Raw genomic sequence first — 21,793 nt, forward strand, 5'->3', positions numbered from 1 at the left:
AAATGTGCACATGAATTTAATAGGCCACAGAAATGCTCATGCGGAAGCAGAACTTTCTGAGATGCGGGGTGAGGCTTATGCGGTTATTCCGCACTGCTCATAAAGGGACTGCACCATGACATGCATGGGAAATAAACCGAGAGACGTTTATGGGAGCGGAGAAGTAACTCCACAACATGTTTACAATTTCTGTACAGGAGAAAAAATAAAAATTCTTCCATCGTGGCTGTTAAGAAAGGCAGTTCTGACTGCCCTGATGAGGATGCTTCTTTGCTGGGAAAGTAATGCTTTCCAGGCAGGCTTTTGCTCTTGTAGAGAGCTTCAGCAGGAACTGAGTTATAACTCCTTATTCACACAGGATCACAGAATTGTTAGGGTGGGAAGGGACCTCTGGAGCATCCCGTCCAACCCCCTGTCAAGGCAGGGTCACCGGAGCAGGTGGCACAGCAACGCGTCCAGGTGGGTTTGGGATGTATCCAGAGAAGGAAACTCCACGACCCCTCTGGGCAGCCTGTCCCAATGTTCTGCCACCCTCAATGTAAAGAAGTTCGTCCCCATGTTGAGGTGAAACTTCTTATGTTTGTTTATGGCCATTGCTTCCTCATGTTGAGGTGAAACTTCTTGTGTTTGTTTATGGTCATTGCTCCTCACCCTGTCGCTGAGCCCCACCGAAAAGTCTGGCACCATCCTCTTGACACCCGCCTTTGAGATATTTATGTGCATTAATGGAGATCGCCTCTTAGTCTTCTCTCCTCTGAACTATATTATAAAAGTAATGAAAACCTATGAGATATTCCAAAAATAACCTTACCAACTAACGCTATTAATGTCTCTAAGGTCAAGGCAGACCTATTTCTCCCTATAGAGGGGCGTTCTGAACCAGCCCTGAAAGGCGAGCTAACAGATCCCCGGGCGGGAACCGCTCCCTGACTCCGGCTCGGCCGTGCCCGGTGCGAGGGGCGCGGGCGGTCCCCGCGGCTGCGCGGAGCTGTCCCCGCCCGGCCCGGGGGAAGTCCCGCCCCGCGCCCGCCGAGCGCCGGCAGCGGGCGGGGCGCGGGAGCCGCGAGATGGCGGCGGCCGGGAGCGGCGGGAGCCGGGCGGACAACGGCTACGGCGGGCAGCAGGCGCGGCGCAGGAAGGGCCCGGGCGCGCTGGCCACGGGCTACCTTGTTATCTACAACGTGGTGATGACGGCGGGGTAAGGACCGGGCGGGGCCGCTCGCGGGGCTCTCCGGCCGGGACCGCCGCCGGGGCGCGGGGCTGCCCTCGGCCGAGCTGCGGCCGCGGGTGGGTCCGGCGGGGCGGGGCAGGGCGGCTGAGGGTCCGGGCGGCTGAGGGTCCGGGCGGAGAGCAGTGGCCTCTCCAGCCGCCGTGCCCGCGCTCCTGTCCGCCCCGAGCCCATGCGGCTGCACCGCCCGGCTGCCGGGTCCGGGCGCTTGGCTGTGCCCCGTGCCCCCGTGCTGTCGGTGGCCCTGCCTTGCGCTTTGGATAACGCTAAATCGCAGAGCCGGCCCCTCGCTCGCCGCTCCTCGCGCTGCAGGGGGCTCCTGCACGTACGGGCACAGCCGGCTCCCGCTGTCCCCGCTCTCCACCGTGCACTGTGACCATAATCCAGGCTGGGTGCCCGGGGGTCCCCCGGAGCCGGTCCCTGTGCGGCCCCTGCCCAACCTGTGCCAGGCCTCAGCAGCTCCTGGCCCGGTGTGACCCCTCAGCACTGCCCGGCCCCCTCCGCGGCTTGGCCTCTTTCACGTGCCCCTTCCAGAAGGAGTTCTGCACAGCAGCGCAAGTGCGTGTTCCCTGGGAACTGCCGTGTTTTATAACTGATACCTTAATTTGCTCTGCAGCAATTGTCACATCCAGGTGGCTGTAGATTCCTTGCATCACCATGTCTATGGTGTAGGTTCCAGCAGTTTCCAGTAGAGAGGTGACCCTAAATACAGGGAATTTATCCACAGCAATAGTTAAAGGCAAAGGTCTTGAGCCCTGCAAGATTTCTCTATAAATCCTTCAGCTGCTCTGTAATTCGAGGTTGAAGGCTGCTGTTGGGACATGTGAGCTCCTGGACCAGCTTGGTGCTCTGCCCTTGCCCTGCAGAGTGCAGACTGGGGCCAGTTGGGGCTGCTCGGGTATGTTCTTGGGCATAAAAATTAAAATAGTGGAAACTGGGAACTCTCAAGAGAAAGTAGACTTTTTAATTTATTTTTTTTTTAATGTGGCTGTGGTGTCTCACTGGAATCCAGATAAAAATAACACCATCTTTTGAAAGATTGAGGATATCTGGGTGGGAGGAGAAAAGAGCCTTTAAAATGGATCCCAATGGGCATGTTTTCTGCTAGATAAACCCTGGCGGGCGAGGAGTTGAGCAAAGAGAATAGTGTCATGTTTGAGGAGAAGGTTAGTGTAGAATTAATAGAGATACTATTTACTTCAATAAGGCAGGTAGGTGGACATGAAGATTCTTGTCTTTCCTGGTGACTATGCTATTTCAGCTTACAAGATATTTACACTTGTGTGGAACAAAGGTAGGGGAGCAGGGAGAGCTCAGTTCTTGTGAGGTGCTTGGTACACCTGTTACCCAACAGTTGAGTTACTGTGAAATGTTACTAAGCAGGCTTATGGCTCCATAGGATATTTGCAGGGTATTTCACTCAGAGGGCAATGATAATTACTCACCAGTTTGATTTAAGTAATCTGTTGTTTCAGAAATAATTACATGAGTAATACAGCACATTGTAGACAGTCAGGAGGGCTTTTCAGTTTTGTTGTGGTGTCCCTGCACTGTGGTAATAAGTTCACTTCTCTGAGCTCTTCAAAGTAGTAAAAGTATTTCCCTGCTTATTTTGCTGCTCATATGCAATTCACTTGTGTTCATAAAAGATCTAAAAAACCTGAGAGGGAACCTGTGGTATAAATGGAAAGTTTTCTTCATGGTCATGAACTTTTTGTCATGGCAGGCAAGCTCCTGAGCGTGAGAAATTTCTTTTTTTTCAAAAGAACAAGCTAAAAAAATTCAAGTGCTAGAAGCTCAGAAATAAATAACATAAACCTCTATTTGGCTTTCTGTTGTCATGTAAATCTTGATCATGATGTTACCCATTTTCTTGATTTACACCAAGCCTCCTAGAAAATTCCGCTCTTGGGTGGGATGTGATTTATGGTGCTCTAATATGAGCTGCTTTTTTCTGGATGTGTTTGTGAATAGATGATTTTTGCAGTTTGGGGAGTTGCCATAGGAGTTCTGTGATCATGATGATATCTCTGTGTTGACTCTCACTTTTCTTTTGGGGTAGGTCACCGAGGGCCCTGACTGATAATTTGTCTTCAAATGAATGAGGAGTTTCGCTTCCCCTGGACACTGCTGAAATTCCATAATATACAAGGTCCAGCTTAGGAAAAAAGCTCAATTTGTTTCTTATTATGAAACCTTTTAAAAAGGTAGTTTTTCTGGAGCTGGTTGATGGAAGCTCAGTTGTTCAGATGAAAAGATCAAAAGATTGATACACAGCTGGTGGCAGTGATTATTTACTGACCCCATGTCAGTCAGAGTGCTCAGACTTAGTTTCTCAGACTGCACTGCCTTGGAAAGAGAATTGTGGAAAGAAAAAAACAAAAAAATTCAAGGTGCCCAGATGATGAAGTGATGCTGTAAAAGCACGGGGGATTTTTTTGAAGTGGTCTGTTTGGTTTGCAAAAGGCTTATAAACAGAAGCACACAGCAATATTGTTGTTCAATAAATAGGTACTAAAGTAAATGTTTTAAAACCATAGTTGCCTTAACTATTAACTTTATTTAAAATGGATCAAGTAACAGTTGAAAAATCTCAGCATAGCTACTGTATCTACTTTGCATTTATCTTGACTTAGCTAAAGAAAAGACAACTGATTCCAAAAATAATAGATCTTACTTCTAGTTCTATGCTGCAGTGCATGTAGTGTGTGGATTCCTAGTAATGCAGTGGTTTTTACAAGAGCACAACAGTAGAAAAAGCTTGTGCACCTGTGGATCCCTGACTGGAGCTGCATGCACTTACCATTTGGTTCATGTCTGGGTGATTTCTTTCAGAAATGGGATCAACATGGCACAACGGGGAATAACCAGTGCTGCAGCTGGTTCTCAGCTGTACTTGCTCAGGTTTTATTGCCCACGGTTCAAAGCATTAAGCTGCAGAAAGCCCTGCATCTTGCTTCTCTTTTGTTCAGCCAGACTTTTCCCATCACAGTGTGAAGCTGTATAGTCATGCCTGACCTGGCATGGGAAGCTCATTCTGGAGGCATAGATGCAGCATAGAAATTATTTTTCCTAAAAACTGTGTTTGACCAAAATCACTAAATAGGGCTGGGTGGGGAGAGAGGGCATGTTGTTAGAGCTGAGTGTAAATGTTAGATAAGCTGCTTTAAAAGGTGATTATGTTTCTTATTTTTAGTCAAGTGCTGTAACTGACTAGTACTTCTGGGTATAAGTAGGTGCTGGTGGTATAAACAATGCATTTAAAAAGGATTTCACTCGAGATCAATGGTAATGTAATAGCTCTTGAATTTGCAAGGATTTATGTTAATCAGTGTCAGCAAAGAGTGTTCTGGGTTATGAGTTTCATTGTCCATGTCTTCAGTGAGTGGTTGTTGAGAGTCAAAGTACACTTCTTCCTTGCAGATGCACTCACTGCATAGCTCTGCTGTATTCTCTTGCATAAATGTTGCAGAACCTCGGTAAACTTTGCATAAGAAAATGCCTTTTTGTGACCTGTGAGAGAGTCAAGGGAATTAACCTAAGGACCCGAGCACGAAGCTTGTCTATCAAGTCTGACCAACTGAAAGTAAAAAAACTCAGTGTGTGCAGTATTCATTTTTCTTATTCTGGATTAATCAAGGAATGTAATAGTCCAGTTTGGAGTTTACCGACAGCACAGCAGTAATTTAATGAAATGTAACTCCAGCTGGGCTATCAGGTAGAGTTCAGTGCGTAGGTCAGAGAAAGCTTAGCTTTCATGAGACAGTGGTGCCTTTTGCTGCCCTTTTAACCTTCTTGCCAAGTTCCATTTTCAGCTGATACTCCTTGGTTTCACCTTCTTCTGTTCCACTTTCTCTAGTCTTAGAGGATGAAGAACTGTTTAAGAAATCACAGAAGTAGGACAGAGGTACTAAAAGCTTCAGCACTAGCTAGGCTCAGCTTTTCATTTTGTGTGGATTAATGCTCTGATCTGTATCAAATGCTTTTTGAAGGATAGTAAATGGAATGGAAAGTACAGTCTTGCTGGAGTCAGTGATCTGGCACGAGGGTGGAGGTGAGCAAAAGGCTGGAGTTCCTCTGGAAGCCATGGGATTTACCAGTCTCAGTTCAGGTGAGAACAGTTGGCAGGCGCAACCAAGAACTGGCATCTTGTGCAACTGGAGAAGTTGCTCAATTCAGCAGAGTTTCTCAACAGACATGGAAGATCAGGAAAAACAGAGAAACTCAACAGATAAGAACAAGACAGTGTCAACCTGCTCTGATTTCCTGTTCCAAAGAAGAAGCAGTAGGTGTTGCAGGGGAGAATCACTAATGCTGTAGTGCTTACTGGTTTATTCTACACTGAAGTTCAAATACAAAAGGAATCTGATTAATTCTTTGTAAACAGCAATTACTTGGCAAATGTTTGTCCTTCGGTTTCACAAGACAGCTTTAACTGAAATAACTTGTCACTCTGAAAAAAAGGGAGGGCTTGTTTCTCTCCTGTTTATCTTCCCTACTCCCCCTGCTTTTCTTTGGTTCTTGTCTTTGAGAAGTTGATGCAGAAATTAATTAGCTTTCCTTCAGTTCTGCTAATAGATTTTGTTGCAAACACAAACTTGGATGCCAGAATTACTTATTGTTGAAAAATCTGAACTTCACTGTATTTCAATCAATTACTACATTTGAGATAATATGTGCACATACTTAGCAATACCCAAGCTAATGTGGTACTTCTAAGACTCTAATATGCTGTAAATGAAGGGAATTTCTTCATCATCCCTGTTACAAAACCACAGCTACACACATTTTTCCAAAGGGTAAAAACTATTGCATAGTTAGTGGGCTTGCTACATGACTACACACTGAGGTGAATTGTTAGCAGGGACACGGTGATTTACACGAGGGGTTTGGAGGGAGATGGAGGTAAAGTAGGATGGCATTAAGAGTAGCTGAGAGTGAGACAGCCAGGATGAGCCTGTCAGTGAAGAGTTTGGGAGCCCTCGTTAAGGATTCTTCTTGACCAACCAACCCACCCCTTCTCCCCATGTTTGCCAAAAGCAGTTTGAAACTAAAGGTAACTAAAGGTGCTACTTTCAAATGAAAGACTGTTTGACCAGGGTTGATAACTCACCTTGGGTTTGTGGCTTGTCATAGACTTGACTGAAGAATTTCTGATGTTGTGGGCAAGCACCAGCTCTGGACAGCTGTGGTAGTGAAAGTCTCATCAGCGAGGAACAAAAATATTTAGGTTTGTATAATTTACCTGAGGGGAAAATCAGCAGGGCTAACAGGTCACATTGTTCACGTACAGTTGCAGTTATATGGGCACTACTTACACAGGCTTAGACTGAATTGTTGGTTAAAAAGGAAAACTGGGATGGGAATGGCCATGCTGCCTTCAAGGCTTTAGCAGGCTCAGTTTCCTTGCAGTTATTTATCTGTAACTATTTCTCATGTGATGTATACTACCAACTAAGCTGGATGACTTCTCATGAAGTCTAGGGGTTTACTTTGAACTGAAATGTTAAAATCAATGCCTTCTGAATCTTATGTCACGCTGCCGTAAGTTGGTAAGAGATCTCTGACTAGCTGTCCAGGGTTTTCTGCTTAAAGTAAACAAAATGTGATGCCAATCTGCCATGAAAACATTCCATAACTAAATTAAATAGGGCACACTGAAAAATAAACTGAGACATTAGAGATACTGGTACCACACTGGTGCTGAAAAATGCTTAAAAATGCATCATCTTTCATTTGGATAAATTAGTAGAAGGTGCAAGTATTTAACATTTCCAGTGTTGTAGAGTTAGTGTATTTCAGGACAGTTCTGCCTGTCGCTTTCTCAGATATCGAAAGAGGGATTAAAGATTTCTTTGTATTTATGCTTTGCTTGATGTCTCCTTTTTTCTCTTTCAGGTGGCTTGTTATTGCAGTTGGTCTAGTTCGGGCATATCTGGCTAAAGGCAGCTACCACAGCCTTTACTATTCAATAGAAAAGCCCTTGAAATTCTTCCAGACTGGAGCTTTGCTTGAGGTGGGTGTAGTCGTATTCCCTGGCATTATGAATATTTGCATGAATATCTTGTATTCATGTATTGTTGTATTTCTTACATTTACTTTAATTCTACTGAACATCTCGCACAAAAGCTGAATTTTCCTTTTAGCAAGTGGTGAGGGAGTTTTACTGTCTGCTGTTTAGCTTGGGCAGCAGAGCTAAATATTAATCATTGAAATGCAAATACTGAATCTTAAGCTCTTGTAACAGAACTAAATGTGTGTCTGAATTGCTTAATTTGAAATGTTAGTGATTTGAATTTTTCTTTTTGTTCTAGATTCTGCACTGTGCACTTGGTAAGCTTGCAAATTTTCAGTTTATTATTTTTATAGAAGACTGCACTTTTAGCAATATATTAGCAAGAAAAATGTTACAGTCTGTGAATTGCCAAATTTAATTCTTGCATAACTTACTAATTTTTGTTTGAAATACATTCCAGTTTTCTACTCCCTAATTTGAGAAGTCACAAAACAGTAAAACTGTGCTTCAGCTCCTATCTGAATGTTCACTAGCCACTATTTAAAGAGTAAGAAGGCATTGAGGTTCCTAAAGCTGCAACTCCAAACTTGCTGTTTTTCATCATCATCCAGACAGTCCCCGTACTAGAGGGGGCATTAGATTGTAGGTTCATAGTGAATTCCTGTGGGGTGTTTTAATAACCAAGTGAGGCAGTGGGGAGAGCTCAAACTCGTGCACAGGAATGTGTCAGCAGAGGGCAGTCTGGTTCTGTCGTTGATGAAGTAGTTCTGACCCTCCTGAATCATCCAGTTACTCTGAACACGCTAAAAAGGCAGTTTGTAAACTGTGCACAGATCATCCCAAGAAATGAATGATCATATACACCTCAAATTAATGTAAAGGCTTGTGTGTATCATCTATTTACCTGTGTTGCCAAGGCAGTCCTTCCAATGCTGTTTTATTTTACTAAATCTCAATTACGGGTTTTTTCCAGAATAAACCATACTTCTAAAAAAAATTTGTCAAAAATTAATATTAAAACGTGCCAACTTTAAGGTCTTATTTAACAAGTGGCAAGAAGGGAAAGTTAAATCTTGGAACACTGGACAGAAAACCTTGCAGATAAAATGCTGTTTTTACCATCCTAAATTCATAATGCTCTGCTATTTTCTTGACCTAAACTGGTATGCAGACACCAGTGTTTACTAGTACTAAATCTAAGTATGTAAAAAGTGTAATTGGATTATCATTTCTTCACATTTGGGTGTCTGTGCCCATACAGATCAGTGAGTAGCAAGAGGAAGTCCTGTGTTTCACCTTCCAGGCTGATGCAGAACAGCAAGTAAGATGATTATACAGCCTGCCTGTGTGCAAAACTAATAATTCTGGGTCAGCTGATTTGCTGTGTGGATCCATTTAGCACATGTTATCCTTAAGAGCACAATTTAATATTAGTGAAAAGAGCCCATTAGGGGAATGTGGCAACATTTTATACCATTATTATTCTATCATTGCTTTCCCTAACAAAGCTCTTTTGCAAAGGAGTTATTTTCTCATAACTGGCCATGGATTATATTTTTTTCCTGTTAATGGAAGTGTTTGTCAGCTAAATAAAATGAGGGGGTTTTGCACAGCTGGATGCACTGCTGCTGTCTGCTGTAGTCCTACTGACTCTAGCGAAAGTTTCTATGCAAGGAGAAACAGGAAACTTGCAGATTCCTTTGCCCCTGCTGAACTAATTGCTCTAACTAGAACTGTAATTCTCTGTCAATAGAAGAGCTTATCTGTGACAGATGGCTGTGTGTATCAGCATAACTTTTCTTTCCACATCTTTTCAGTAGAATCTGAAATGTTAGCATCTGTGAGGCAAGTCCTTCAAAATATGAAGGTTGGTAGGGAAGTGTCTCTATGAAGCATGGTTGAGAGCAGGACTTTGACATGTGGCAAAGGTTTAAAAAATGCAGAGCTCTACCTGGAAAGGAAGTAATATGTAGCCCAGAGACCAAGACAACATGGTAAAACTGAAGAGAGCTATGTCTGTAGGATTTTTCTTTTTACTCTCAAAGAAGCCAAACATATGAATGAAAATAATTCAAATGAAACTTGCTTTTGACTTTTCTTATTCTTCCTTCCCGTTTCATTTTCCTCATTGGTTCTCTACATCTTTCTGAGGCTGTTGTGTTGCTTGTGATTTGCATTAGATTTAGAAAAACTTTTTACTGTATTTTAGGAGCTAGACCTGCTCTGGCATTTGTCTTTATCATTTAGCTGTTGGAGGAAAATAAAACTTTATGATGCAAAGTTTAGAAATTTTGTGTAATCTTGCAGTCTAAAGCTATTCCTGCTCTGTCAGACCTGGGTGTGTCCTGTGGGTCCTTTTACTGGCAGTTTAATTGGCACCTCAGAACTTGTTGGGAGAACCAGTGATATCTGCTTCCTTGAGAGGATCTTCAGGTTGTTTCTGTACCTACCACTGCATCAGCTGTTGCTTGGGGTTTGTTTGTTGTGGGGTTGGTTTTTTTGTTGGTTGGTTTGGTGTTTTATGAGTTGTATTTCCAGGAAGGAATTATAAATTTTGCATCTATCAAAATATGGGCTAGATCAGTGTTTCTGAAAAATAATTTTTGCTGGCTGTTTTTTTGGGATATACAGTGCAAAACATATTTATTGTTTTTGCTTTTTAAAGCACAATAATGAAGAGTAACTTGGATATTTTAATCAAACAGGGTTTATCTGAAAGCTTGTATCCCAAAAGCTGTTTGATTGAAATCATCCTATTGAGCTGTTCCATGTATTGAAGAATGTGCTGTTATTACACCAAGACCAATTACTTTTGTTTACATTTTGATGCAGAAAGTCTTGTCAGGGGATTGCACTGCATTAGGCTGTATAAACACACCAAAAAACTAACTCCATATTTTCAAATTAAAAAAAAATTAAATGCTTTCCTTCCAGAAATGTCAAATACCTGGACTTCGGTGTAGCTGTGTTTTATTTCCCCATCCCTACCTCCCACCCTGGTAGTCAGGAATATTTACTAATTGCAAAATATCTTCCAGGCATTGTTCCCTCTTCTGTTGTTCTGACTGCTTTCCAAGTGATGTCAAGGGTTTTCCTGACATGGGCAGTAACACATAGTGTAAAAGAGGTAAGTCAAGCTACAAATTGATAGAAAAACTATTGATCCATGGTGAAAAGCAAGTGTTGATTGCTGTCTTATTGTCCTTAAAATGTCTTCTGTCTGTATCCCAACATGGGAAATTGTTCATTTGAATTTCTGTGAATCAAAAGAAATAAAAATAGATTTGATGTCATCTTTTGTTGATGGTCAAACAGAGCGAGGTCTAATTCTCTCACTGTGAGACATCTAGCTCCTGGATAGATTCTGCAGTCCTTACTGACAGGTAAAGAGGTTCCAGTGTGTAACACAGAACACTGAATTTGGTACAGCCTTCTAGTGTTCATCTCATTAGTGCCATAATTAAAAGGGAAATCTCGCTGCCCTCCTGCATACACGATTCACTTTTTGTGGCATCTGAAACTCCCCCTCAGTTGTTTGTGCACAACAGTGCCTCCATGCTCTCCATTGTCACTCTCCAGGATAATCTCTCCTCTGTCCTTCATTCAACTTTCTTATGTCCAAACTTGAGTGGTCTTTGGGGGCTGTGTGTTTTTTCTCACTGCTCACCACACCAAAGAGTGCTGTACTCTATGCAGATCTCTTTAGAATCCTTTGGAAGCCATGTTTTTTGAAAATTATTCCTGACAGCTGTTTTAAAATCTAGACATGCTTTAATTGGTAGAGGTTATGCTGACTGACTCATGTCATCTGAATCCTTCTAGTAGCCCAAATATGCTGCATCTCTGCTGCTACTTTAGCCAACTAATCTTACTGGTTTTCTTCTCATTAAAGGAAGAAATTAGTCTCGGTACCAGTGTCAGCATGGGTGCCTGAAATAAGTGACAGTCATTTTATGCATAAGATTATTTGTGACTTGTGACTTGCCATGGAGAATGTCTTAAGGAACTTGTCTTACTACAAAGTCTTGAGGGAAGCTGCTTTCTCTTCCTTCCTCCAAAGCTGTTACCAGAGCAGCCAGGCACATGTAGAGTAACATAAGTCGCTGTAGTTCCTAGTAATTAACAGCCCTTTCTGGTATTGTGGTGCTTGTTCACATGAAGCTTTAGTTTCATGCTACTTAAAGTGGAGGAATGTTATTTTTCTCAATAAACATAAAATCTTGGAAATAATTCTTTTCTAACGGATTTCCCTTTTGGTGCAAATTAATGTACTTTGGTCTCTGTTAATTCACTGGGAATCAGTACTAGATTTTGAACAAAAAAAAAAAAAAGCCATAATCTCAACACATTGGATTTTATATATATGTATAAAATACTTTAAAATAAATATTCTTGGAGTTTTGCTTGTTATATATATGATGTTGGGATACCTGGTGCTTCATAAAGAACGGTGATAATCTGTTTTTATGAATTGTCTCCTGGTTTTGATGTAACCCAAATATTAAAGGCTAGATTGAATGGATTAGAATTATTCCATGTGCTGTCTGTTAGACATCAAAGAAAAACCTGTAATATGATTGTGGGTTAGGTTTTTTTGAAGCTTATGCCCACATTCTCACCAGAGAAAGCCAACAAAATGGGAGAAAATGGGAGCAATGAATTTAGCCAAACATTTGACTTTTAACAAGGATTCTTTCAACAATACTCCATGCAGATTTTTTTCCCCACACTTGTGTGGTCTTCTGGCTAAAGTCTTGCGAGAGGCTGTATTATGTGTTGCTTTTTTAATGTCTTAGAAAGTGGGTATAAGAATGGCAAGGATGAGGAATCCTGTGATGAGTTTCTGTAAGTCTGTGACTTAGAGCAAATAAATCAAATAAGAGGCTGTATTCCGCCCCCTCCCCTTCCCCCAACCAGGGAGCCTGCAGGCTCACCTGGGGAGACGTATTGCAAGTGTCACAAGTGTTCTACTTTCTCTAAAGGGCTGTCTGCACAAGTGAGCTCCATGGTGAAGGCCAGGATTAAATTGTCACACAGCTTTATGGAACTTGTAAGCGATGCAGTTGCATGATGAGGTTCTTGTAAAATAAAACTCAGTTTTCCTCTTTAACTTTTTGAGTGAGGCTTGTTCAGTATCTTGCTTTCCAGACTGTTTTCATATATAATACAGCTGAAAGAAGAAATGTGTATTGCATCCCTCCTGTCAGGATACACTTCTGGAAATGTGATGTGATTTGAAGCATGCTTCTCGCCACTAACACGTTTGTGCTTTTTGTTGACTTCAGTGCTGATGTGGTGTTAAACTCAATATGAAGCTATTCACAACAAATGTTAAAGCATGGCAAATGTTAAAGCACTGCACACTTCTCCTTGCCTGCACTGTAGGAGCAGTTGTTGGTATTGTGGAAGAGGGCCTGGCATGTAATCACTGCTGGCCATTACATCAGAAAGGAATCAGTTCAGTGAATTTTACTGTTTCCCCTGCAAAGGAAGGAGGAGAATAAGCAGCCTGGCATGAAGGGCTGGGAGGATGTAGGCATAGGAGAACAGAAAGTGTCCTTCAGTTCAAAAGGTGTCTTTTTGAATTTGTGTAAGCACTGAGATCATCTGGTGACATCATGTCAGGCCTTTGTGGAATTCCATTCTGGTAAATAATTCTGCACCCAGTTCTGATGGGTGGTTAAAAAATGGTGTCAGCAGGCATTTGCTGCTTATCCCATTGGGTTCAATTACAGATGAGTTGCAAATAAGTGTAATACAGTTTTAGAGGAACCTTTGTAGAACACACAGTCAAGAGATGCTGTGAAAGCAACATATACAGCATGTGGAGCTGGTATTGGGACTCCAGTATCTGCAGTTGTGAATTGATATCTTCAATCAGTGGTAAAGCATACTTACCTACAAGAAGGAAGAACATCTTTATTTATTATATTTAAGACTAAGTTGTAGTAAAAAGTCCATGCTGGAAGGGTCAGAACTCTGAATAATGAGTACTGTTGAAAAGGCTGACTCATCACTGCTTTACATCTAGGTAAAATTCGAGCAATGCCATACAACACAATAGTCAGGCGCTTTGTGCCTACTGTGAAGCTTCCTTTCTTTCCCCTTAATTTTATGTTTTATTTTTCAATTACTGTACCAGAGAACCAGCTCTTTGGAGAGAGACGTGCTGTTCCAACATTTTCCATCATTATACTTGCATAGTGCTGCTGGTTTTGCTCTTCTGCATTGGATTGCTTAATTATGTGTTTAGCTGAAATTTTCTGCAAATTTGTCAAACTGTTACTCTTAACGTAGAGAAATTTCCCTTTCCATTCTTAAGGAGAACATTAAAAACCTCTCAGGCTTTATTTTGTCAACTCCCAGTTCTCATCTTGCATCTTAAAAGACAGCGGTTTCTTTGATATTTTAACAAACATTGTCTGCTATTCACAGTACTGAAAAAAAGCTAAGATATATTCAGGAGCCTCCTTGATATGTTGGCTTAAAACATATGCCAAAAACTGATGCCTATTGTATGTTTGACTCCTATTAAGAGAGCTGGACAAATAAGATGTAAATAAAGTGTAAAGTTTGTCCTTCCTTGAAAGACTGGCAGGAAAAAAAGTAGTGGAAGAAGAATTGAATTCTCAGGGCAGCACTGACTGACCTTAGTGGTTTATTAAAGGTCTGTGTATTTGCCTTATCTTCAACCTGGAGGAGGAATGATGCAAATGCAGTATTAGCAGGGGCTAAAAGAATAAGACTCTTGAGCAATTGTTTTGTAAATCAGTTCTCAGGGGATTTATAATATACATTTCAGTCATCTTTATCTGAAGTACTGAAAAATTGTCAGTGCTCAGAGAGAAGTTCTGACAGTGACAGACTGGTGGACAGCTATGTGAGTGTGCAAGAAACTTTATAATGATAACCACCAGTTTCCAGTCTTCTTTCTTCCTTAAATAGGGACACAAGCTATGAAGGCACAATCAATGATTCTTTAGGTAACCTAACAGGGTTGTGTGTTTCATAATAGTGTGAACTATTATTTTAATACTGTTTTAATAACTTATAATACAAAGGAAATGGGGGGAGATTAGACCTCAAAGGCAGTGTTACAGATGTCATATGATAGAGTTGGACTCTTAACTGCTGTAATTTTCTACTTTCATGCGTATGATTCACTGTCAGCATCCCAGTTTCTTGTCCTTGCTCATATCCTTGGATGCTACTTCAAGCTACAGACTTTTGGGTTTTGACTTTACTGATTTCCAGAACTAGGGAAAGAAGGGGGATTTAAAGTGCAGGTTGAAGCCTGTGACTCACAGGTTTAGGGGGAAGCTCATCACTAAGCTGCTACTCCTGATTTGACCAGAAGATGCAGCTCTGGAGTGCTTGTCAAGCACATTCCTCTTTTGTAACAGCAGCATCTGGGAAGTGCTGTTAACTTTTCCATGTTGAGAGCTAAGTCTTGCTTATCAAGCAGACCTCAAACAGGATCCAGATCCTGCAGCAATGTGTAAAAATAGATTTGCTCTTTTATGATGATGTAAGGGAGATTAATATATAAACAAATTATCAGAATGTGGAAAAAGAATAAGGTGCTTCTGCTGCAAAATGCAGTGAAAGTGACCTGAAATGTTGCATGCAGCAGAACATAGATTTACAGCACAATACAGATTACCAGCAGCTCTACATTCCAGGATAGCTCAAGATTTCTGAAAAAATTTTTCTGGGTTTTCCAGTCTGTAATAAAGCTTTTTCTGGGTAATTCCCATGAGTGTTTTTACCCAAAAGTATATGATCAGTTGATCAGTTCCCTCCTATTAAAAAGTTTCTGATTGTCCATATATATATATATATATATATATATATGTATGTATGTATGTTCTTGTTCCTTGTTTTTTCTCTTGGTTTGTACTTTGTCCAAGATGAACAGAGTGCACCACCCACATCTCCTGACTTCCTTTTCTCTTTCTTCAAGAGAGGAAAAGAGAAAATGTGGGCCCCTGTAGCTGAGCTCTTTTCATTCCCACGGTCCAGTGAATATGGGCTCAAGGTGCTTATACAGCTGGGAATTATGTTGAAGAGGGGAGGGAAGGAGGGAGAAGGCTGTATAAAAATCATGTCTGCTCTTTCAAGAGTTTGTACTGTGGGTATGTGACCCCACATACACTTGATCCATCTGCAACTTGAACATCATAATGATCCTCCATAATCTGATATAACTCTTCATTTTAAAATACATTCTTTTGGTGATTAACCTTCTAAATATCACAGATAAAGGCAATTTATCACAGAATATTTTGAGCTGGAAGGGACCCACAAGGATCATTGAGTCCAGCTCCTAAATGAATGGCCCATACAGGGATCAAACCCACAATCTTGGCATTTTTAGCATCATGCTCAGACCAGCTGAGCTGATCTCAGGGTTAAAATATGGAGGGAGTTACAGCTAGTTCAGTGATGTGTGACTGACATAAAAGCTCCAAGAGGTGTAAAGCAGTGAAACATGATATTCCTTGGGTGTAACATTAGAGGAACAAATGTTATGATAAGCAGCAAAATGGAGCAAGGAACAGTGAATCAGGTACCTGTCAAGCTTACCTGAGGTGAGACACTCTGAGTATCGTTCTTCTCTCCTCCCAGCCTGACATCTGGTGTTAGCTGTTTTGCTGCTGCTCAAAAGTAGGACCCAGTTGCTCACCAGAGAAAGGAAAACTGTGCTTCTACTCAGAAGTACCATGAAGTAGTATCAGAATATTAAGTGTAAACCAGGTATCGAGTGTAGACCATTCTTTCTGCACTAAGAGTCAATCGTAGGACTGAAATAGAAGCTGGTACTCTATAGGAATGGGAAGCGTTAAGAATTATACTCAGCATTTCAGGAATTTATTGTACCAATTTACCTTGCACAGAGTATGAGAGCTTAAGTTACCTGATCATGAAGCAGAGCTATTCTGAAGCAACTAGAAAAATTCAGAGCATGATAAGAAGGGTTTTTTACTGTTGTTACTAATATTGCTTTTAAGCTCATTCTTGGAGTCTGATCTCTAAAATGATGCAGTAAAGCAACCCACAGGAATTGATTTCTGTGAGGTTTTCTTGGGTCTGGTGGGTAACTGGTAATGCTCGAGTTCATACTAAGGCTTTTTTCCTTTCTCACAGGTACAAACTGAAGACAGTGTCCTCTTGTTTGTAGTAGCTTGGACAATCACCGAGATAATCCGTTACTCTTTTTACACGTTTAGCTTGTTAAACCATCTCCCTTATCTCATCAAATGGGCCAGGTCGGTAGCATAATAAAAATCACAGCTTTAAAGCGCTGATCTGACAGGGATATTTATCTTGTAAAGTAGTTGCAGTGCAAAAAATTAGATTCTGCCTCCAGGTAATTGCCCTGTTTGTGAATGTGACTGCCTAGCTTCTTTCCAGCAGATTTCTGGGTTACAAAAATCTATTGCATTGCAAGCTGAAAGAGTAGTTTGTCTGAACTCAGTTCCATTTACAAAATGATTGTTTGTCAGAAACTGCTCTTTAACAGTAAGGGATGACAGTAAGTAAACTGACATTTAGCAGTAATTCTTGAATCCAGTTGTTGCACTTGATATATTCTTTAAGCTCATTGATTAACATCAAGTATATTTGACCCCATTTTAAGTAGTAAAATGACCTCTACCAAAGACTTCAGAAATCAAAATAATAAAGTCTGTGTGTGTAGAATAGTTTTAAAGATAATTTTTAGATTCTCAGATAAAATCTTAAGTATTTCCAAATGATTCCTGATTTGAATACTTACCTTGTAATAAAGTTAATACCTTGCCAAATAAGAGCTAAGAAAAACAAATACTGAGTGGAGAATTCAAAATTTGAATAGTCATAATATCATTTAACAAATATTTTGTCAGAGTTTGCCATAACTTTTTATTTTTTCTGTGTATGTTTCATTCTAGGTACACTTTGTTTATAGTATTGTATCCAATGGGAGTGTCAGGCGAATTACTCACAATATATGCTGCATTACCCTTCGTCAGGCAGTCTGGCTTGTATTCCATTAGTTTACCTAACAAGTACAATTTTTCATTTGACTACTATACATTCCTGATCCTGGTCATGATCTCTTACATTCCAAGTAAGTATGAGTTTGTTAGGTTTTTTAGTATTAACAGCTGTACCGGGAAAAACAAACAATTGTGGGATTAACGTACATAGAAGTAACTAATTTAGCCTGCTGATGACCTTGTTTAATTTTTGCATGGTTCACAAAGGTTTAGTATCTCATGGAAATTTCAGCTTTTGCTGTTCGTGTGTATATTTTCCATCCCCTACTTCGTTGTTCTGCAAACATGCTGTGTAACAGTCTTAGAAATAAGAGGAGAAAAAGCTCTGGATAGAGAGAGGTGAAGGAGGCACCAGTGTGTATAAAGTGCCTTAGAGTCTGAAGAAGTGACACTAGAATTACAAAAAATCAAACAAATCTGTACATTTCTCCTGGAAGGACTTTTTCCTCCTTGCAGTCTGTTCTCTTTGTATTGTGTGCATGCAGTTAAGGCAACTTTTGTGATCTGCTTCTACATGCAGAGTAAATAAGGCATTTTGCATTTAAAAATGTGATTGCTCTAGCAAAGAAATAAATAGTACCTGAAGCCTAAGGACAACATCAGGTCATCTCTAGAGTGTAAAAGGCAATAGATAACTTAAGCAAAAAGTGGATAAGCACATCCTCTAATGGAGAATTGGTGACCTTGACCATGTGACTGTGCATCTTGCCGGCCTCGCTTCACACTTTATTGACTTGAGTCTGTTTTCTCCTCAGTCTTCCCTCAGCTGTATTTCCATATGCTACATCAGAGGCGAAAGGTACTCTCCCACACTGAAGAACATAAGAAGTCGGAGTAATTCCAACTCTTTTTCAGAACTTTTCAAACATCAAAATGCTGCAGTTTTTCAATACCCAGCACATTTGTAAAGAATATACCAAGATAAGTCAGAGGTAAAAGACCAATAATTTAGCAAGAATAACCAATAAATCTGATTTCACTGAAATTCCAGGATGTCAAACATTAAAATAATTTTCAGCTTGCAGTGCTTCAGAAAAAAACTTTATATGGCTTGGCAGTTAACCTTTTCCTTAAATGATGTGCTAAATGGTTTTCATTTATTACTAAATGCCTGAAGGTTGCAGTATGAGTGATGAAGTTGTAGCCACTAAATGCCTGAATTGGGATTATATTACTGATACCTCTTTTTTTTAAGTGCTTGACTGCATGCCAGAAACTGTATGTATTGCTGTGAAAGCAAACAATATGCTCTGGAATATTTCAGGATAATGTCAGAGACTTCAGTGGAGAATGTAATCTGGGCAAAGTGCTTGAACTTGGAAAGGTAGGTTGTGTATTTAAAAGGTGATGGGAACAAGAACAAGAAGCCAGTTACAGAAAATGAGGGGAATGTGGTTGTTTAGGAATTTAAACAGCACAGTGTCTGACCAGGGTGTGTTCTCTGAAGATCTTGTTTAAGCTGATTACCCAAATGCTAATGTTAATTCCGAGGCTGTACTTCTTATCTGAAACGTTAAAACACCCCCAAGTACTGCATCCCTGAATACTTTTTTTTATGTATTGGAAAAAAAAAATTAATAATAACTGTAACACTGCTAGTGGTATCAGCCAGAAACAGGTGCAGTTCTTCCTTTTTTACTTTATCATCTCTAATCACTGTCTGTGATACTCATCCTTCAGTGCTGAGGACTACTTGGTCTACTATGATCTACTGTGTTTGAGGGCCTTGTTCCCCAGCCTAACTTTTCTCAAGTGACTGAGGTCATCACGGGCACATCCAAGCAGGCAGTTCCAGGCACTCAACTTCTGAAGTGTTGCAAAGTCGTAAGATGCTCCTTGCAAAGCAGATTATCTCACGTGTTACATGCTGCTTTTTCAGACTGGGCAAGCCACCCTCATCTGTTCTTTGGAAAGAGTGGAAGACCACAAAAAGTTATATTCTCCTAGGTGCTTTCTCTGGGTTCTCAGCTTTCCTTTTACCTTGGGAAGGTAAAAGGAAAATGAAAGAGCTGAGAAAGCCTTGTGGTGAGGCAGAAAGCACTAATGCTGTGTGAGCTGTGCCCCAAGTCTAGAAGAAACTTCATTGGGACTAAAAAGGTGGGGAATGGAAGGAACAAAGGGAGAAGGGAAATGAACAGAAATCCAAGCAGAGACAAAAGGAAATGTAGGTTATGGCTTTGTTCTGTTAGGAATTGATGGCCAAATAGTCTTGTCTGCACCCAGTCAGAGACACTAGACAAGACTGCATGGGCTTCTCTGGCTTCCCTCTTGTTACATGATTTAGTGCGTGCTACTTACAGTGCTGCCTCGTGCTGTGCCTGCCAGCACCTCCCCTGGACATGGCCCAGTTGTGTTTGACACATCCCAGCTCTCCCTAAACACAGCCAGGAAGTACTGAGGACACAGGCTCTCTGTTACAGCACTTGGGAAGAGATGGATTTACAATTATTTAGGTTGATGCTTGTCAGAGCTGTATTTAAAAAAAAAAAACTTGGCATTTTTCAGTAATTTTCTTTGGCTTCATCAAAAGGACTGAATTTTCCTAACTCTCACTGTATAGAGCCTTTTGTGTTCAACACAAATACGACTATTACAAGCAGAGAGAGGCTAAGAGACAATAATAATCTTTGCTTCTATTGTCAACATTTTGGAGCCAATTATTGACTGGATTAAAAAATACAGGAGGTTGTAGCAAGTTGGTTGTTGGTGTTTTCTCCCAAGTTACAAGCAATAGGACTAGAGAATACTGCCTCATGTTGTGCCAAGGAAGGACTAAATTGGATATTAAGAAAAATTTCTTCATGGAAAGGCTTGTCAAGCATTGGAACAAGCTGCCCACGGAAGTGGTAGAGTCACCATCCCTGAAGGTATTTAAAAGAGCTGTAGAGGTAGTGCTTAGGGACATGGTTTAGTGGGATTTTGCAGTGTTAGGATAATGGTTGGACTCAATCTTAGAGGTCTTTTCCAACCCAAACAATTCTGTGATTCTATTACTGTGGCCATATACAACCTCAAAATGTTTTGGATTCAAAGATGCAACAATTCAATTCATTTCTGTATTAGCTTATGTGCTTTGTTGTAGTGATCTGAGAAATGTTATATTATTCTGAACTCATTGTTTGAAAGTGTAAACTTCAGCCTCTGAACAAAACATCTCCTTTTGCTTATACTTGCTATTAAAGAAGTTAATGTCAATATTTCTGAAGGATGTCATCTGAAAGATCTGATTTCCTGATGTACTTAGGTTGCTGGATATTGTCAATGCTCAGCTCCTGAACTTTTTTTAATTTGATTTCTGTGCCCAAATAAAAGATTTGGTTTCAAATTTGTTGGTCCAATTTGGAGGAAAAAAATGGCTGTGTAATGCTCCTACATGAAACAAACTCCTGGCTCTGTTGATAAGAAAGGTACAGTACAGATCTACAGTGGATAGCACTGGCACCATGGAAAAGCAGAGCAAGCTGCCAGCAGGGAGAAAGCTTGTACAACCAACGCCTTTACTGAATAGGCTTTATTTTGGAATATTTAATTGAAAATACTGATTTATCACACAAATGCAAATAAACTACAGTCTTTTAAAAGAAAGTGGAGTTACTTTTCCTTTCAAAAGGAAAAGAAATTGCTTTCACGGTAAGAATTCATACCAGTAAAGTTGATTTATAAATTATAGTCTGAAATACGAACTTGCAGTTACTGTGTACAAAAATTCAGTGCTTCATCTTGCAGTGCTTTTTCAAGTTTACCTTCTGTGGAAGTCACTGGAAGGTGATCTTGAGAGAGAACTGTGCGATGCCTTAATACTGTTCAGGTTGTTCCCTAATACTGACTTTGCTGACACGTGGGTTTCTCCTCCTCATAAAAGAAGTAGTTTCTCCTCATCTGTCACTGAAATTGTAAAGTGGTTTCTGTGAACTCTGTAACAGAAGCTTTGACTGGTACTGTGTCACAAATGCAGAGGGTTTTATTTTCCCCACAGACTGTTTACTTGGCTTGCATGTTCTCTATCAGCATATCCAAACCAGCAGGCCTTCCCTGCTTCAGTACTCTCTGTTGTGTGCACTGGTTCAGTTGACAACACTTTATGTTCTACCATGCCAGCTCTGAGTTAGTCACTACCCTCCAAAAGACCAAGGTTTTCACCAGTGTGTAGTTTACAACTGGAATTGTAGAAATGTTCATATTGTAAATTACAGTAAGATGCAGGTCACGGTGCAAGTAAATTGTAATTTTTCACAATGTGATGTTTTTAATCAGAGGGTTTTTTCTTAACATTCTGAAGGTTGGCATTTGTGTGGACCAATCTGCAGTGTCATTTTAAAACCTATCTTTCAGCTTAAAATTTTCATGAGTATACATCAAATCATGTATTTTGATGTATATGTCAGTGAAACTTGGGTGAAAACTATATACAGTCATTTTTGTATTTTTTTCTATGTTGTGAAGAATAAAATTGTAATTTTATAAGTCTGATTCACTAAGATTATTCTAAGTTAAATGTATTTTTTGTAT

At 40.5% G+C, this 21,793-nt stretch overlaps 1 protein-coding gene across 2 annotated transcripts; it reads left to right on the top strand.

Annotated features, from left to right (window-relative positions):
• Nucleotides 1–1,050: 1,050 nt before the first annotated feature.
• HACD2 (3-hydroxyacyl-CoA dehydratase 2) lies at nucleotides 1,051–21,748 on the top strand. Of its 2 annotated transcripts, XM_039554979.1 has the most exons (7): nucleotides 1,051–1,198; nucleotides 7,127–7,244; nucleotides 7,543–7,561; nucleotides 10,283–10,371; nucleotides 16,392–16,513; nucleotides 17,177–17,355; nucleotides 18,040–21,748. In XM_039554979.1, the coding sequence occupies exons 1-7, from the start codon at nucleotides 1,068–1,070 to the stop codon at nucleotides 18,120–18,122; spliced, it is 741 nt and encodes a 246-aa protein (XP_039410913.1). In that variant the 5' UTR covers nucleotides 1,051–1,067; the 3' UTR covers nucleotides 18,123–21,748. The 2 variants fall into 2 exon arrangements, with proteins under 2 accessions (XP_039410913.1, XP_019146085.1); XM_019290540.3 differs by lacking the exons at nucleotides 1,051–1,198; nucleotides 7,543–7,561 and having other exon boundaries at nucleotides 7,157–7,244.
• Nucleotides 21,749–21,793: the final 45 nt, after the last annotated feature.

Source organism: Corvus cornix, chromosome 7 (genome assembly GCF_000738735.6).
Source record: "Corvus cornix cornix isolate S_Up_H32 chromosome 7, ASM73873v5, whole genome shotgun sequence".
In the NCBI taxonomy this organism is placed as follows: Eukaryota; Metazoa; Chordata; class Aves; order Passeriformes; family Corvidae; genus Corvus; species Corvus cornix.